General features: G+C 39.9%; 1 protein-coding gene across 2 annotated transcripts in view; it reads right to left on the reverse strand.

Moving 5' to 3' along the window:
• Window positions 1-985: 985 nt before the first annotated feature.
• The window catches only part of plod2 (procollagen-lysine, 2-oxoglutarate 5-dioxygenase 2), a 35141-nt gene continuing 16505 nt past the window's right edge, over window positions 986-19621 (reverse strand). Inside the window, exons 4-20 of one of the 2 annotated variants that reach the window (XM_085468284.1) lie at window positions 18523-18686; window positions 16072-16184; window positions 15684-15747; window positions 15307-15404; window positions 14236-14337; window positions 12211-12336; window positions 11975-12096; window positions 10357-10461; window positions 9443-9568; window positions 8777-8918; window positions 7990-8052; window positions 6774-6887; window positions 6413-6478; window positions 6086-6190; window positions 3932-4078; window positions 2207-2332; window positions 986-2039 (exon numbers count right to left, since the gene is read on the reverse strand). In XM_085468284.1, the coding sequence (XP_085324410.1) occupies window positions 1884-2039; window positions 2207-2332; window positions 3932-4078; window positions 6086-6190; window positions 6413-6478; window positions 6774-6887; window positions 7990-8052; window positions 8777-8918; window positions 9443-9568; window positions 10357-10461; window positions 11975-12096; window positions 12211-12336; window positions 14236-14337; window positions 15307-15404; window positions 15684-15747; window positions 16072-16184; window positions 18523-18686 (1939 nt within the window). In that variant the 3' untranslated portion in view covers window positions 986-1883. The remainder of the gene's footprint in view (window positions 2040-2206; window positions 2333-3931; window positions 4079-6085; window positions 6191-6412; window positions 6479-6773; window positions 6888-7989; window positions 8053-8776; window positions 8919-9442; window positions 9569-10356; window positions 10462-11974; window positions 12097-12210; window positions 12337-14235; window positions 14338-15306; window positions 15405-15683; window positions 15748-16071; window positions 16185-18522; window positions 18687-19621) is intronic. The other variant, XM_085468285.1, reaches the window with a different exon arrangement.

The raw sequence follows: 19621 nt of genomic DNA on the forward strand, positions 1-19621 counted from the left end.
CAGGGTCTGGACACTGCGCAGTTCAAGGGAAATGATGACTACAAAGGGCTCTTTCAGCAGCTGAGAGCCTTTCCTAGTCTGACCTAAATCTCCTCCTTCTCCGCTCCCCGCGTCTTTACTGCTTCATAGCAGCTACTCAGAAATTCAGCCCTCATTCGGCTTTACGGGGAGCAAAAATGCACATCTGGTCAGGTAAATACACGGCCCTCAAGGGGGAAGTAAAGCTCCAGAGGCTGTCGGCAATAAAAAGAAATGGGATTTGATAAGAAGGTGAGAACTTGGATAAAATCTAGGGCTCAATCTAAGGTGGATATTTTATTAAGTTTCTAGATGGTAAACATATAGTCATGTAAGGGGTAAAAATCATAGTTTTCACTGGATGTTTTTTTCCTCTGTAAGCTGTGCTTTTAACACCTCCCCTCTCTGTTCTGTCATCAGTCTTCTAAGCACCATCTGTACCACTTCCATGAAGTTGCATGTACATGTTTACACTTAGCCCCTAAGGTAAACTGAACCACATTTGCACTGATATACATCATCACACCGCGCCCAAACACTTCGGGGCTACTCCCTGTGCAGAGGAGTACTTCAGTCCAAACCAACCATGATGGGTTTAACATGTGATGCGTCCAGACTTGAACTGATAAAGCGATAAGACAATGAAAGCTTGTATGCAGTGGTAACTACATCCAGACTTTCTACAATCTACGAGGAGACTTTTTGGTTTTCTCTCTGGACAGCGAGTGCTTTAAATGAAAGAATGTGCTTTCAGCTGCTCCATTATTTCCTACGAGGTCATCAAAGTGGATGGATTCACATGGTATGCCAGATGCAACCATCACATTTACCCACACTTATGACCTCCTGAAGCTGGGTTTGTGTCTCCTTTCAGGGTCTCGTGAGACTCATGAGGCAATGTGTTGACTATACCGCAGCATACTTTAGTATATTAAATGCAAAATTAGAGTAAATGTGAAAACATTAATTTTTCAGTATTCAGGGTTTTTTTAATTGAATTAGACAATAAGTTAAAAAATAGTTTGCTGAGTTTCAAAATAAAGTCACTCATATCTGTCAGAAAAAAGGAAGAACATTTTGCAGAAATATTTTCAGTAAAGCAAATCAGTGTTGCCAATATTCAGTACAGAAAGAAGGAAAACCTTTCAAGTAAAAATGACACATCGATCTTCATTTAGCTTGAATTCTTAATGAATTCTGCTCTCTTTGCTATGCAAAATTACAGTGCACAAGTTCTTTTAATGGGGCACAAACCAAATGGAAATGTAATTAAAAAATCACAAATAAAACCTTGACTGACTCAGGGTAGAAAACAATGTAACTTACACTGCAGAAACATGATTATTAGCACCAGTAGTAACTTTTGAAGCAATACGCAAGTTCAGTCACATTTTACCTGAAACACAATTTTATACACAATGGTCATCTGCACAACCTCACACAGTAGAGCTAATTGCTAGCAAATCAACCAGGGTGGATGAATGATGGTTACCATGACAGAGCAATAAAAATCATGACAATCTACAGCATAGATGATTTCCTGAAAGATTTTTGTTTTGAATCAAAAAATGAAGCAGTAATGTGACAGAAATCCTTACCCTGCTAGCTTGGTTTTTGTTTCAATTTGTGTATCAAAACTGTTAATTGCCTTTGTTACTTCCCTGGCCTCTCTATTCTCTGTCTGACAGAGGTTATTTGAATGCAACTTTTTCAAGATTTTAAAGCATCTGCTTTAAAAAAAGAATCGCATCAGAAGAACAGCTTGTGCACAAAACTTCAAATCATACAACCAAACAAAAAAAAAATTGGATGAAAAAAAGCGAAGCGTGGTTGAAAGACTTGACATCATAAGGCCGTCAGGTAGTTCAAGGATCAATAAAGGACACTGCAATATAGCGGGTGCCGCCGGTTGTGGGTAGGCCTTCATGCAGGTGAGTCAGTCGTCCCGGGTGCATGAAGCTCCAGCCTTTCCTCGGTGATTCTATGCTACAGTTATACCGATGGAAACGGCAACCCCCTCCCTAAAAAAAGTAAATTGGATTTATAATTGTGAAATAAATCACTGGGTTAACAATACTCATCAGACAGATTATCTAATTGGAAAGCTTAAAATAAAATCTACATTTAAAAAATATATATAACAGCTATAATATTAGTGTGACTTATGCCCCATAATACAAGTCCTTACCTGAAAGTCTATGCCTTTGTTATTGAGAGCAATGTTAATGGTGAAGGTAGAGGAGTCATGGTGGGGCCTCAGGTAGGCTTGTCTCTCAGGAGTGTATTTTACAACAAAGTTCATCAAAGCATAACCCTGTGACAAAAGGATAGAAATGCATTGGCTGACAGTACTGATGTTACCTTCAAATAAAGAATTATGCTTACAATGTGTTTACAATATGGTAATACTATTCTAATAAGTGAACCTGTCCACCAGTATTACTTTATTATTATAAGGTTACTATCACTTTAAAATCTGTATAAAATTTTTTTAAAATACATGGATGTCGCCTCCAGCTCGCACTGGAACGGTTCGCAGCCGAGTGTGAAGCAGCGGGAACGAGGATCAGCACCTCCAAATCTGAGGCCATGGTTCTCAGCCGGAAAAGGGTGGAGTGCCCACTCCGGGTCGGGGATGAGTTCCTGCCCCAAGTGGAGGAGTTCAAGTATCTCGGGGTCTTGTTCGCGAGTGATGGGAGAAGGGAGCCGGAGATCGACAGACGGATTGGGGCTGCAGCTGCAGTAATGCGGACGCTGCACCGGTCCGTGGTGGTGAAGAGGGAGCTGAGTGTAAAAGCGAAGCTCTCAATTTACCGGTCGGTCTACGTCCCTACCCTCACCTATGGCCACGAGCTGTGGGTAGTGACCGAAAGAACGAGATCGCGGATACAAGCGGCAGAAATGAGCTTCCTCCGAAGGGTGGCTGGCCTCTCCCTTAGAGATAGGGTGAGAAGTTCGGCCATCCGGGAGGGGCTCAGAGTAGAGCAGCTGCTGCTCCACATCGAAAGGAGCCAGCTGAGGTGGTTCGGGCATCTGACAAGGATGCCCCCTGGGCGCCTCCTGGGTGAGGTGTTCCAGGCATGTCCCACCGGGAGGAGGCCCCGGGGCAGACCCAGGACACGCTGGAGAGATTATATCTCTCGGCTGGCCTGGGAACGCCTTGGTATTCCCCCGGACAAGCTGGAGGAGGTGGCTGGGGAGAGGGAGGTCTGGGCCTCTTTGCTTAGGCTGCTGCCCCCGCGACCCGGCCCCGGACAAAGCGGATGAAGATGGATGGATGGATGTCAATTTTATTGCTAGCAAGTTCTGATAGTGTTTCCAGTATAATATTATAGTATTCCTACTAGACATACATACAAAGGCATATGTATGTTTCCTACTACAGTTTTTAGGGCCACTGAAGATTGGTGAAAAAAATGAGGGAAGGGGAATCGTCTCAGAAATTTGCCACTTTAATCTTGAAGCTTTGCCTTTTTTTCCCCTCATAAATAAATGCACCTTATTGTCTTTCTGATCTTCAGCGGCCCTAAAACGGTATCATAGTTTTCCCTAGTTTCTGGGTACTTATTACCAAATGACTTAAATTTCAGTGTCACATTAAATTATTATAAACACTGTTGACACAAGAGATTAGTTGGATTACTAAGGGGTAATAACTTAAATTTTCCATATTGGCACCTTTTTCTTTCCACCTTACTACCCCATTATTACCATTATTACCACAATATTAACGAGTGGTGATGGGAAATTCTACCAATTTGTCATCCAATGGAAAATTTGTCATCAGTTGTTAAGATTCACATCAGAATCACAAACATAAACATGAATAGCAGGTCAGCAGCTCATTATATGATTAAACTTTTCTGCTGTTATAACTCAGCTTTTACTAGAAAAAGGTCAGATTCACACAAACCTTTGTGTAATAGCCAGAGAAAACTTTTAACGTGACAGGTGATATGAACTCTCGGATGAAATGCAGCCACTCTTTCTCAAACCCAATTTGCTTCATGTGAATGTCATCTGTCGGCACAGTCTCATAGCCTCCAGCAATCCGCTTGTCCTGAGAAAAAGGAGAGAAACAGAGCCCGATGCAGTGTGACTAACGATGGAACAAATGACCTACTATCCTCAAAGTGTGTGTCCACAGTTTTCAAAGTGATGGTGATTGTGATGATGTGCATGTGTTATTTTTTTTTAAACCACAGGCTGTTCTGTTGTCTGCCTGTATGAGACTTAATGACCCATCCAGCTCAGTCGTCTCTCAAACAGAGTCAAAGTATTTGTAATATATTAATCTCCCTGGCCAACTTTGAGCCACTGGGAATTAGACACCATTAAACTAAAACACAGCTGGGGTTTTTTGGTTGTATTCAAATGGCCAACCTTGTGATGACAGCACTAAAATCATTTTTCACTATATGCATTAATCATAGTTGCATGTGTGTAACTTTCTGTGTCATACCAAAACATAACTTTGACATTTAAAAGCTAGCAAGCTAACCAAGAATAGTCTGTTTGATACTTGTTACATCTGGATGCCATTTAACCCACAAACAGTGAAAGAGTGCTTAGAAGTATCAGCAATAGTTAACTCAGTTAATTTATGTAAACTTTTGGGGTAATTTCAAAAATCTAAATTTCTACTGTATAATTTAAAAAAAATCAATAAACCTTTTAGTCATGCTAGTGGTGTTAGCAAATGGTAGCATGCCCTCACACTATTGTTGTGAGCTAAAGCTGGTGCTGCACATAACCAGCCATAACCAGCTTCACTAGCAGGCTTTTTAATCATTATTAATGATGGGAAGAGTGTCTTCTTGTTTCTGGCAACACACAATGGGTATTTGTCATTATATAACATAAATGAAACCATCAGTTGATGAATTTAAAGTACACTGGTTGTATTTAGCCCTAAAAAACTTTAAGATGTTAAGCAAGATAAAGCAGACATATCAAACTATAAGTACATTTCAGTTTTCCCAGCACATCTGTTATGCTAACTAAATTAACTTAGGCTACGTTCACACTGCAGGTCTTAATGCTCAATTCCGATTTTTTGATCAAATCTGATTTTTTTTGCCTGCTTGTTCACACTACAAATAAAATGTGACAGCAAACGCGCTCTAGTGTGAACGCTCAAAGCGACCTGCATGCGCGAAAGAAGACGTCACACACAACAAGCTGTGTTTAGATGCAGACCAAACAATATTGTTTGACTGATGGCCCTTAATATAAAGACTTCAGACTTTACGTTTCCCAATTTTGCTTTAAGTTATAAAGTTATTTTGTTATTTACATTTGGCCTAATAATTATCCTTATTGCTGTTTTAAAGAGGAGCGGTGCTTCAAAGGATAGTTGCAGATTTCTGTCAGAATCTACAGATTATACAGTACAAATAAAATTTTCACGTTTCTCCAACGTTGTCTTCCCAACAGTTTCACTAACATCTACACTGGATGGCCAGGAAGCGTTCATGATGACTTCTCGGGGGCTGATAATTGGCGTCTGTCTTGTGTCAGTGACGTAAAAGACGGATTTAATGCGACATGACCGTTCAAACAGCAGTCGCTTTCTAAAACATCAGATATGTATCGGATTCAGTACCACATTCGAAAGTGACCCAGGTTGGATTTGAAAATATCGGATTTGTGCTGTTCACACTGTCATACCATGATCGGATATGGGTCGCATAGGGTCAAAAAAAGTCAGATTTGATGCGCTTTCGCCTGCAGTGTGAACGTAGTCTTAATCTTTTCCATCTTCTTTCTTATCATAGTGCTGAATTTTTACGTTCTATACTTTTGGATACATTTAATGTATTTTTTGTCCCTGTGGTGAAGAGGTCAGTGGTTGCATCTCAGTGCCTGGCCTCTCTAATAAATAACCTTTGCTTTTTGGCTCATACTTCTAAACTGAATCCAGTACCACTGATATTTTATTATGGTTGTCACCTTATTAAAATGTGTAAACATAAAACACAGAAAGAATAAGAAGAGCACTGTGCCTGTAGTGTGACGATTACACTTAGCACTTTATGTTCAGTGAAACTGAGCTAACAATACACACCTGGTGTTTGCCTCCAGACCATGAACCGTAATGCTCCATCTCCTCGACTAGTTCATCACAAGCCTTCTCTGAAAAGACTGCGAACCAGAACACATCTGGACATGGCTATAAAACACGCACACACATATTGACACACAAAAAGAGGCCACTGAGAATAGACTTGAATAACACCTTCATGTTGAGCTCTAGTAACTGTAATGTAATACCCAGATATGGTAAAACCAGATGTTGGGATTTTTTTTGCTGCGACATTATGTCATCCCATTTCCCCCCTCGGTCTGTATCAGTATGTTGAAGACATACAGATACACATGTATATATACAAACCTGCTCCAAGTAGTTGTCAGTGAAAATTCGAGTGTAGTTTGAGTGGATATATTTCTCTTTCCAGTCCTGCAAGCAGAAAGTACTTCAAATTAGTGCCCATTTTTTGAACTGTTTTCTGACCTGCATACCTCACAGAGCTAATCTCATCTCCCACAGGGCAGATCCCAGCTTGTCAAATACAGTAGTAAATCATCAGCCAGGAGCCTTATCACACCAAAGTCATTATTCCAAAATTGTCTCACATTTGTAATCGTTCCATTATTGTTAATAACCTTTACAGGTGGCTGTTGTTTATCTCAGCTATTCAGAAAAAAAAAGCTTTTTTGTGGTTGAAGGATAATGAGAGATCATAATGACTTACCACAGGGTTTTCAAATATCTGCCACAAGTCATTGTTGTAATGAGAAATGTTATAATTGGCTGTGGAAATGAGCCTCCCAAATTCGTGACGGTTGGTTATGTACATGAAGACTCCCTGCAGCAAGCAGGAGAAAGTTGAGTAAGTTTCGATTTACTTGTCTACATAATCATCATGCATGCAGTATTAGAACACATGAATACTCATGAGTAGTTATCACTGGCAATGAAACTGACAAACTGATACTTGTGGCAAACTACTAAAAGCTTCATTTGCACAAAACTGAGAATATAGTTGGATTTAAGTGTGCTTAAACACACTGAAATCATTACTGAACTCTATGTTCAAACAGACACAGATGTCATATAAATAATCTTAGATTATTTATGGGTGTTGGGGGAGGGTCCTAGAGGGTTGGGAACTGGATAACATGGGGCAGGAGAGGAGTGGGAGAACAGGAACAGAGGGGTGCTAGGGAGGTCGGGACAAAGCAAATCCAGGAATTATATTCCCTCTAAAGTGAAGCATGGGGAGGGAGATGTGTAGGAGTGGTTTGGACTTACTATCAGACTAGGCTTTGTGCTTGATGAAGATGAATGAAAAATTAAGGATAGTTTTGCAATCTCTTTGCACAAGATTCCAAATTGCTAATGTACAAATGCATTCTGTGAAAAACTGTGATTTGCACCAGATGTTTAGCATGACTGCGGGAAAAAATAGTTTGAGCCTAGTCTGAGATTAGTCAGTGTGTTTAGAAAGAGCAGCTGGTAACGTGTGTGTGATGTAGGGTTTGGTTGTTTAGGGTAAAGCATCAGGACAGGGGAACTGCGCACTGTGTGAACTTTTTTGTCTCCTCCGTGATCTCCTCTTAGAAGCAATCATAAAAACATAAAAGATTATGAGTCTTTCTCTGTCTGACTGAGATCATTTTACTTTTAGACCTAAAGTTATCACAAGCAAAAAGTCAACATCAATTTTCGAAAAGTTGCCGGTCATCTTAATTTCTTATGCAACAAGTAGGCAACTCAGTACGAATTTATTAAGAATTTGTAACTGCGCATTTTCAAAAAACAAAACCTCCAATACTAAATTCAGTATAAGGGAAAATTTATTTCTGTACCTAAAACTATGCATGCTACATGGCTTAGATTGGTTTCTGAGTGCTAACCCATTGGAAATGGATGTTTCAGAAAGCAGAGTAGTCAAAACAAATGGAAACCTTTGGGGGCCTGAGCATATGGAATGATTCCGGAGAAGGGGAGTCTTTTTCTCTGTGACTGGTCTAAAATAAAGGAGAAGCATCATGTAAATAAGGTGACATTAGTGAATTCAAAATAAAAAACAGGGTGACAGAGGAAGTACATATGTCACACACATAGGAATTCAGGAGGAGAGGAAACACGCCTGCATGAAAAAGAAGCAAGATTCCCTCTGAAGCTGATGTTTTTGTAGGTTAACATGGGAGCAATGCATGCTGGGGGAGCAGGCCAAGCAAACCAGACAACATACACTGTGTTTGAATCAGACACCGCAGCTGCCAAGTCCAAGTGACGCAAAGCAAGACTAGGTAACAAGTTCACAAGTGAAAAGGAAAAAAAACCCACAAGAGACAAGACCCTTTCTGTCTGGTAGCCAGCCAGGCATCGGTTGTACTGACTGCGCTCAAGACGTAAGGTTAAAAGAAGGTAAAGGATGATGGGATACAAGTGTAGCAGAGAACCTCGCACGACCAAAGAGACACTGTAAACACAGGACGGTCATGACTTGCTGACGAAGACACTCATACATACTCATACATACAAACACTGATACTTGCCAGTCTTTGGTTTCCGTTGAGCTGTTGACTTTTGTTAGTAGCAAATTCATTGCTTAACCAAACTAACTATCATAAATATACCTAAAGTTAGTATGACCTTATACATTCTTGTTGCTAAATTAATCTTAATATTTTACGGACAGTAGTGCTAATAGAGGAATCCTTAAAGATGGCGGTTGTTCCTTCTTACCATGTCTCTGGCATTTCTACATAAAGCCATATCTGGGTCCAGTTTTTCCAGAACAAAGTAGTTCCTTTCTTTCAATTCATTCCTTAAGGCACTGCCCTTGACCAGGTATACATGTGCCATGTAAGGAATGTTCCACACACCCCTAGAAACAACAAGACATAAAGACAGGAAGTGCTTATTTTGTATTAATCCAGTATGTATGTATGTAAGAATGTATTCTTACAGTGTGCAGTAGTGAACTGTGTGGTAGAAAAGAAAAAAAAGCTCAGCATATTCATTTAGAATCTTTTGAAACTTACATAACAACCATTTATTTTCTGCATGCTGTCAATCTGAGTTCCAACTGTTGTGGGTGAATAAGTGTTTCCGTGCAATCTTAGAGCAAATCTAACTTACTAACTTACTTTTAAGCAAAGTCAGTCAGAAATAAAAGTTTAACTTAGTGTTTTTCTCATCAAATCACTTTTCTGACTCTTCACATAGGCCTTCTAAGTTAGCAGGTCTTATTTTTTGTGGCTAAACATGAAGGAAAATAGTTCCAGCACAACGGTGCAAGATTTATTCATAGTTACGGACATGCTCAGAGATCCAGTACCCACATTTGCTTTGTGAACCATGAAATGCAAAGCCATAACTTTGTTTACCCTTATTGCTCTTGTGACTTACACGCGTTTCCTCTGCACAATGTCAACATAATCTTCAGATCGGGCGTAATACCCATCCAGACTCAAGGCTCCCCAGAAGTTGGACCACAGCTTGCCGTGACGAGTGACAAGGGGGCCAATTATTTTTCTGTTGGAAAGTGAGAGACGGAGTGAAGAGATGGTAACTCTGTCAGGGCAGTTAAAACTCAGTGAAATCTCCCAAGCAGGCAGCCACCTATTGCACCAGACCACTTGCCACTGGGGTAAGGCCTCTATCTAAAGTCTCAACCTCTAGCTGGATAGTATACTTTATATTACACTGCAAAGTCAGAAACAGATCACAGAAAACCACGATTCGAACCACACCAGTACATCATGCTGGACTCAATTCAAAGAAGTGTACTTTCTTTCTGTTAAATAAACTGGGAAAAAGTTTGCAAAATAACACCACCATAAATCACAGTGTGGGTTCGTATATATACTGCAGTATGCTAATGGTAAACTTTCTTGGTTGAGATAAATTGGACTTTTGCTCCCACAACCTCTGTGCCAGCTGAGAATTCCCATGCTGTCTTTAAATATCCGTAAACGCCAGTCACAATACCATGCCACGGCCACAGTGACATCTAGTTTATGGGAAGGTTTCTTTAAGATCGTGAGCTGCAGAAGGGCAAAAAGAGGTTGAATGTTTGTTTTTTGTATAATGCAAAGTGGCATTTCTGAGTTAGTTCAATAGACTCTTTTGCTGTATCCATGTGGCCAGAGAAAAACAGGAAGCCAACGCAGCCTATTTTAAAACTTTAATTCACTCAGCTGTAATGTTCCTGTGGTTTTGCCACTTGCGGGATAAACTAAATGGTTCAATGATCACAACAGCTACCAAGAAGGTCCAAACAGGCTCAGTTGTGGCTTCTATTCCAGTTACTGTGTGATTACCTGTTTTGCTCAATGAGGAGCTTCAGTGTCTGTCTGTTGGTCAGCATGACATCAGAATCTATGCTGAAGTAGTAGTCGCATGTGGCATCCTGACGGCAAAGATCCCTAATGAAATTAAAACACAGACATGGCGGAGAAAATGATTTTTTGTTTTCCAACCCAGAGCTGATTACGGTCAATAAAAGGCTTGGAATTAATCACTGTCACGGCTTTAGATTTATCAGCGTCAAAGTATAAGGTGTAATTTTCAATGGTGGAGTCTGACTCTTGCTATCTTTAAACCTCCAGTGGATAAGGAGATTTCAGAAAATTAGAGACTCCTAATAAACCTAAGACTTCTTCATTACAGGGCTGTGCTGACCAATGCTTCCCGGCATGCTGTGCCTAAACGTTTTGGTCCAAATAAAGCTGCAGTTTACACCTGAGTGTGTGAGTTTGTGAATCCTTACACATTGCCGAGGATTTTAAATCAGTCACAATGCAGCCTGGAAAAAAAATAAGTCAATGAATTTAATTTAGCAACATTTACAACCTTCTTGAGGACAGTCTCAGTCTCCATCAGAGGTTTGTAGATGCTTATGACACCTGCTAAACTATGAGAAGACATTTTGGATTGGTCCTCCTTAAATAATTGTTTTCCTTCTACAACAATTCCTTTATGATGAATTGTAGATAGATGTGAAGAGTTCAGACTTAGTTGTAGAAATCCATAATGTCAGAAGGAAAATGGAATTGCATGCTAAAAATCAAGCATGCCCAAATATAAAGTATGGCAGACGGAGCATTATGTTTGGGGCTTCTTTTCAAAAATAGGGTCTAAGGCTTCACAGACAGAGGAAGGAAATAATTAAAAATAAAATTTAAAAAATCAAAAACATTAGAATGGCTGAAAATTAAGAAAATTCATATTTTTGAATTACCAAGTTGCTGGCCTTAGCCTGACTGGGATGCTGAAGAGGGTTGACAGTTACAATAAAACATACCCTGCCTTGACATCCTTTAGAACGATAATTTACAAAATAAACATTATGTTATAGTTAAAAAACTTTAGACTTTAGAGCATGAACCCATTAAGAAAGAGCTTACTAAGACTTAAATAACTCGACTTTATTTTCTGTAATAGGAGTGGACCCCTACTACCATCTTTTATCTAAAAGCAATTATATTGATAGAGAGGGGAAGCTCACAGCCCACATTTCCAGTTTCCTTAGCACCTTTTCCCAGGTTTGACTGTGAATGATATTCAGAAGCAAAAACTACAACTGTTTGCCTGTTATTAGTTTAGTCATATTATGTTTATCTGTAAATCTGTGATTTAGCTGAACCTAAGACCACGTTTTATGAGTAATCAATACAGAAAGACTACAAAGCAGCACCAAAGGTGTATTTGTCTCTCTGGTTATTCTTAATACAGACCTTGAATGCACTGAATTATTCATGCTTCTAGCAACAAAGATGACCGTTTTCCCAAACAGAAACCATGAAAACTCGTTTAGAGGTTTTGAAAGTATTGCATGGTTAATCAAAGTCAGAAAACACCATATCCTTTATAATCATTCAAAAATTCTAAGAAACTTCAGATTCTGAGAAATGATACATTTATAATAGTTATACATACATTGCCATATTCCTGGCCTCTCCTTGGCTCAAATTTTCTTCTGGTCCCACAACTTTGAAACTGTTGAACACATTCTTGTTCTCTTCCCAGAACCTCTGGATGTGCTTCTCGTGGTAAACCTCCTGAGCAGGGAGCCAATATTAATGGATTAACAGAGACACCACATACTGTGTAAGGAGCCATGTAGAGATCTAGGAAGGAAAAAAAAAACTGCACATGCAGCTGCATGTACTCACATTGTTGTGGACAAAGAGTTTGAGTTTATCCTTTGGGTAATCCAGGGTCAGCAGTCGCTGAAAGAATTCAGGAAGAAATGGAGTTGGCTGCTCAATGAATACTCCAACCAGCACATTTGGATACTCCTGTTTAGATTCGAAAGAAATACATATTGTTTAGATTTCATAAAAGTGTCCCTGGCAGTGGAAGACTTGTTTAAAATAAATCATGGATGATTTTGACATTTCATTTCTCACATAAGCAAACCATGAAGCCAATACACCTGTCACTGCATTAACTCTATTTTCTTGATTTGACTTTAGAATTGTGCCTTGACTATTGTCTTTGCAGAATTTGGTGCTGGCTTTAACATTTTAAATATGTTGTTAACACATTGCAAAACCCTTCGCATTAATTTCCTGAACATCTTCCATCCTGACCAGCTGATATGTTGTAATCTAATGAAGTGGGTAACCAAAACCACGGTACAAACACGTGCACAAAATGATTCCGCAGAAAGTTGAGGAAATAAAGATAAAATGGAAAAATGAAGCAATAGAGAAGAGAAGAGCAAAGACTTTCCCATGACACTCAGCTCCAGCCCACACAGCTCAGTCTGGACTCTTGAGCCTCTTGACCAGTTCATGGCAAAGGTCTGGGCCAAGGATGAAAAGAGATCCGAGAAGAACCATCTAATTTGCAAGTTCCACAATGACTGTGTTTTAGGCACAAGAATGGGAGCTCATCCATCAAGGCAATGTGAGCTTAAATTGTCACAGAAAAGCAGGAGCAGACAGAAACATTAAAACGAAAGCAAAAAGTTACCCTTAGCATTTCTTATAGCAGAGAAAAGCAACACCCAACAGTAGAAACAGTTAAAGAAAAGCAATGAAGTGGCCTGGGTGGGATTGTTTGGTCTTTCGTGGTGTAACTCTCAGTGTCATTGCAGGGCTTAATTTCAATCTCAAAACACAAGTACACTAAAAACCAACAAGTACCTCCTCCAAACTGGGTTTACCCCACAGGAAAGGCCTGGACAGTATGACCAAACTTTCCACATGACCTGAGCTCCCACCAGTTTCTGTCCCACATAAACAAAGGGGCACAGTGGAATGAAATGTCCTTTCTAATGTGCCTATTATTGAGAAGGAGTAGTGTTTTCTTCATTCACTGTGGAAGGTCACCAATAGCAACTTTCACAGTGATGCCTTTCATGTAGCTTGGTTTGTACTGAATCGGCTCCAGTTAAACTATTGAAGTGTATCCATGCAGCATGTTGGATTACAGCAATTTTATTTGTGTAATGTGAAAACATCAATTTTAGTGAACAGTAAAAACACATTTTGCTCTACAATAGACAGATTTTCCTCAAACTATTTTTAAGGTAAAAATAAATAAAGATGAACTGAGATCTTGTGTTGGTTACAGTGTTCGCCTAGAGGACCCAGAAGTAAAGTTTGGCATCATTCTTGACAGACGTAACCACACAGCAATAGACATTTCCTATTGCCTGCCATTCCTGCCGGCTATACGTTGCCAGCCTGGGTTGAACTCTGTGACAAATTTTCAGTACAACCACTGTAAGTTACTATTGTGGATAAAACCCACAGTGCGGCGCATGCTAAAAGACAGCCTGGTCGACAGTGACACCCCTTTAAATGAGCCCTTCAGAAAACCTCAAAAGCCATATCCTGCACCGCAGATGTGCAGTGCTTCCTCTTGCCCAAGTAGTTCCCCTTGCACTTATGCTCTTTTAAAATGGTCCAGAAATGCGGAATGGGCACATAACCTATTATCGCTGGAAAGACAGTGGAGTACCAACAGAATTGCTTATCTGTTGAAATACGGAAAAAAATCTGGGATCTTCAACTACTGTCTAAACAGTCAGTGATACATGGGTGGTTGATGTTGGGAAATGGGCTGTATGTGTCATCCTTTCCGGAGTCCAGAAGAGAGGATGAAGAAGAACTTTCCACAGCAGCTATTTCAAAGCAGACTAAAAAAGGATGGCAAGTAGATGGAAAAAAGCAGTCTGGTGCACCTACTTTTAACTGAGAAAAGTCTACGACGTCATCATCACAGTGGCTACAGCCGTGTTCATAGTTCCATGCATTGGGAACATAGTTGGCCAGATAGTTCAAGTACATCTGCAAGAAAAAAGCATTCAAAGTAAATAAAAGACTTGAGACAGCTGAGGTCACATTCTTATGATATGTTTGAAAATCCTAACCTGGAATACAACTGTGGACGTAAAGATTTATTGTACGACTGTGTCATGACTGGACACATTCACTTGCAGGTCAGACTAAAGGCCACAGAGTGATGTGTCGTCTACAGAAGCCAAGGCTTGGCAACAATGTTATCATTCTTCATAACTTTCAACATATTGTTAGCACAACCATTGCTGCTCTGTATTTAGTGTGAGAACGTGTAATTTACCGGTTGCTACCGTTTGCCAGTCTGTTATTGCAGACGTTAACGCCATGATCATGTAGCTGTCACAAAACTCAACTTGGCGAGATAACTGTGAAATAAAATGAACTAATGGTCTGACAACTCGCTAGTCAGCTCATACTGTGATCTCTCATTAAAAGCTTTTCTTTCAGCTGTTGAGCCCTCTGGGAAGAATGACTCAGTAGTTTGGTGGGTTTGGTTCTTTAACAGGGAAGACCAAACATAAACAGTTGGCCAAAAAATGAGACAGGAGAAGGAAAAGACCAGAAGAAAAATCAACAGAATTATAGCGGGCATCCTGCTTTTTAGTTTCCTCAGCTCTACACCATGATGTAGAATTGAGTGATGGCAAAAACAAAATGAGAGTATTGTAGCTATATTCACTGCCCTTTATGCCTAGGTAACTAGCAAGTATCACGTTACCAGTAAGTAGAGTCAAATTTATACAACGAACAGAACATCAACAGCAGTGATGAATGGTTGCTGGATAAAATCTAAAAGTCTAAAAGGCCAACAGAAACTCATTTGCAAATGGCAGGAAAGAGTTTGATAATTACATTCAAGGTTAGTGTCATAGGTCAGGATAATTATCTTAAAAGTATCTGTTCTGTCCCTTAAGTAGGCTACATTAGGTGTGTCCTTGACTGCAATTTCTTGCTCACTTTGGTGTTTCCGTTGCCATGGACAACTACTGGCAGAGAGTCATACGCCGTGTTTCTAACTCTCACTCTGTCCGTTCCAAACTTGAGAAGCACTTCATCTGCCAACAAAAAGGGGAACACAAGACATTTTAGGCCATATTTTGAAAGCTGACATACTACATGGGCAAGAGCTGCGAGGATTTAGAACTTATAAACTGCAAATCCTACATGTTCACTGAAAGTAATCCACAGATTGGCGGCAGCACCAACATCAAATGTTGGTTTAAGTGTTTTTTTTGGTTGTTGTTTTTTTGCCACTTAGACATCCAAGACAGAGTTTAAATTATAAAGATTCAGAGATTATTCAATTAGAAAATAAAATATCTTTAAATTCTCACCAACAGCCCCGTTCAGGTTTTGAAAAATCTGGCACTTGTGGTCCAAAGTCATATTGAGAGATTCCTGTAAGAAGACAAAGACCTACATTTAGCCATCCATAGCTATCCATAATTTAAAACACAGACATGTGTTTTAAATTAAGATGCTGCCATTGGGATTCAGTGGTGCACAGTTTACTCTTCTGGGTCTGTCTTCTCTTATTGCAATAACCACATCCAATTTGAACCTGTTGCCAAGCTGTGGAGCTCCCATTACATTACTAATTGAGACATGGCAGATGTTGATGCAGGCACGATCAAGTCACTGTGCCCGTGGTTAAAAAAACACAATGGAGACATGAACCAAGCCACAGATTTAGAGAATCTTTGCTCTCTTGGCAGGACTCACCCGCTGTAATGGGTCCAGGTATATTTTAGTGTAGAAGAGCTGGTCATCATCATTATCGTGAAGGTTCCACTGTGAAACTATTCTGTTTATGTACGGGGCGTAGCCAATTATACCTGAAAGTAATAAACAGTGTGAAACACAAATCCAGCAGTAAAAGATAGAGTGAGAAATGTTTACAGGCGTATACATGGCTGGTAGGCTGTTGGTGACAATTACAGTACAACTGCTGGCTCCGTGGTGTAGGTCGAAATACTTGGGAAGCCTGGACGTCTTAGCACAGAGTGTGACTTTTGGCAATAATCCCAAGCACACACGAGAAATAGCTAGGGACTTTCTCTTCCCTCAGAGTAATAATGGGTAGTAAGAAGGATCTTTATGTTTAGAACAACACAACTTACTGCTAGCTGAGTTTCTGAAACTATATTTGGTGGTATCTTACACACTATAAATGCACATTCTCATGGCAATCTCTACTCCAGTTTCCCCCCCACGTCTCTTCTTTTCCTCACTGTGTTGCTCAAGGACAGTGACCACAATAACAGATTGCAGGGTTTGGCTGTGTTGCTGGTTTGCTCCATTTTGCATCCTATCATTTGAAAAAAGCCTCAGACACTGTAAACAAGTCGATGGACAGACATGACATAATCTAAGCGGCAGGAATGAGAGAAAAATGTTCAAAAGAAATCATGTTTTATGTTTTTAAGCTTTTATTCCTGATAGCTAGTCCACCTCAAATGCTGCGAATTGCATGCCTGTTGGAAACGTTCAGTGTCTTGTACTGCTCTACTAGATGAGGCAGCATAAAACATTCTCAGGAATGAAAACACATAATATGAAACAACAGTTCACATTTTTTATGATATATATGCTTGGACAGACAGGGTTTAATGGCCAGATCCCAGGGATTTCGGGTAATTAGCTTTAACCATTAGTAGTTTTGTTAGTGTGCGTGACCCCTCACTCTACTTAAATAAACACATGCAGTCACACACAAACATAACCCTATCTTGACTGCATCTCAAAGACACTAGACTCTCTGTGACAAAGTATGCATCCAGATGCTATAAAACTTTCCCCAATGGTCACTTGGGCGGTAGCGTTAGGAACACAAACAAAGCCTACAATTTTATACAAACTGTGGCACATTCAGGGGCCCAAGACAAATCCACATGTCATGTCAATGACAATGAATGCTAAAAACAGCCTCTGATCAGTCTGAGACAGCCGGGCTCCAATATGGGAGGTCAGACCACACTGATGACCACAAGGAAGGCAGTAATTCAATGTCCTGAAGAACTGGCAGGATGCAAATGACCAGGCCATACGGCTTATATATGAGAGCATACTGTTACTGTTTCTTTCTTAAAAATGTCTGCATGAGTGCGCATATTCTGAACTGTCTTCCCCCTCTCTCATTTCACATCTTCAGGTGTGTATTCACATCCCCTCATGTAGCAGAGAGGATCATTACTAAAGAAAAGAAACCGCAGTATGCCATGGGATTCACCCACCTCCAGTGTACCGCAGACAGGAAATACCTGACGGAGCAAGATTACAAGGAAAATATAGTTGAATTTCGCAGCAAAAGATAATAATAATAATTAAAAAAACATTAAGTGGTATTGTATTTTTAAAACTAACACTGGGCTGCAGGTCTCGCAGCTTCTCCACCTCTCATAACTGTAGAACTCTGAAGGGCCAGTGCGGCTTAAATTCCCGAATTCCAGCCAGGCTTACAGGTCTTCAAACTTTGACAGCTGATGGTGGAATTTCAAAATCCCTTTGCACACATAGAAACTAGGTGTGTTTACAGTCAAGCATAAAATATCTAGGCACATAACATAAACACTGTGGGTAACATTGGAACCAGTTTCAGTGGAAACCATTGCCGTAATGATCCTAATATTGCCTTCAGATTTGCAGCGTCCAGTTGTCCAACACAAGGAACCATTCACCCTAACTAATACATTTTATTCTCTGGAGATGCCTGGATTTTGTCACTTAGGGTAAAACATGGGTGACAGGGTTGAATTAGAAACATTATGTTTACACAGGAGGTGCAGAGCAGCAGCAGAAAGAGAATGCCTTCAGGCAGAGTATGTAGTTGTGCTGAGTCTAATATACAATCCCTCTACTTGTGCATTTAAGAACACAGAAAAGAAGACCTCACATCTTTGTTTTCTTCTTTGAGTAAAATGCAAGCTGGTATACAGCTCGTGCAGACAGCTGGGTTGGTTAAAATAGAAGTGAATTGTTTCTGTCAGATGCATGCCAAACATGGGATTAAAAAACAAAGTTGCAATGCTTTTTGTGTAGATGTACCTCTAGGGAAGAGCTATTCTAGTCTTTTGAACTCACTTTCTTTAACCACAATTTATGGTTACTATTACTCCAAAGTCTCAGAGATTGGACTTGAACAAGTCAAAGCAGCTTTTCATATTCAGAACCTACCTCCAGAGTTGAGGTAGCGTTTCCCAGTGCGGACTAAGGGGTACTTGTCAGCGAGCTGTTTATCTGGCCATACCAGTCCCTCTGCAGCAAATAGCACCTTGTGATTGGCCTGCTGAAACTTCCTGAGAATTTCTTCTGGTCCCCCAGCAAAGATAAGATCATAGCTAAAAGGGAGGAGTGAAGACGAAATGCAACAGATCATTTAACCTTTCAACTTCATCAACATCTTTTTATCTTACATCTGACACACCTGCTAGGCTTCTACTTGCCTGAGACTGATAAACATCTCAATGTAAACAGTAGACATTCTTCAGGTGGGAACACTTGTTTAGCCAAGCACTGTGGATTGCACTGCTAGGCATTTCAAAAAATGCTGTGATTTGTCAGCCACCAACACACAAAAGCACTTTAACTGTGCTGACGCATGCATGGCCTATACAGTTCTGCGCCAGACTGAGGGGAAAATGCCCACCTCATTACATAAGCCTCATGGTGACTTGTTTAAAAGTATGCTATTACCCAAAGGTCAGATGTTTTAGTATGTGGAAAATCGTAATATTTCTGGTGATTTTATTACTTGGAGGTGTGAAATCATAACAATAAAAGAGGCGATTCATTTTAGTGACACCATTCCCAAAATAATTGCTTAATAAATATTTTCTAATAGATGTGGCTGTGATGAAGCCACACTCGTCTGTACTTGTGGGGATTTGACATGAACTAAATCCCATTTTTTATAATAGCTCGAGTTGTGCAATGACAGTTTATCACCATGCCAAGCAAAGCAATTGCAAAACAATTGTAACTATTCATGTAGTTTGCAAACCAAGAAAGGTGCAAAAGACAAATTTGTCCATTAAAACAATTGTCTTTTAGATTTCTTTCTCTGTATTTCTCGTATTTACCTAAACTTACTCAAATGTCTTTTCATGATGTTTAATTAACCATCACTGTAGTGAAATGCCAAATTGTTTTGCTACAATTCCAAACTTTGGTGTTATTGAACACTGTGTAATAATAACTAGTGAATATTAACTGCTGGTACCAAGAATTGTTTTAGGTTGCTAGACTCATCAACACAAACTAGCAGGCGAATGTA

Source organism: Copadichromis virginalis, linkage group LG9, assembly GCF_057382275.1.
Source record: "Copadichromis virginalis isolate Kocher_CV1m ecotype Utaka linkage group LG9, C_Virginalis_male_GT1.1, whole genome shotgun sequence".
Taxonomy (NCBI): domain Eukaryota; kingdom Metazoa; phylum Chordata; class Actinopteri; order Cichliformes; family Cichlidae; genus Copadichromis; species Copadichromis virginalis.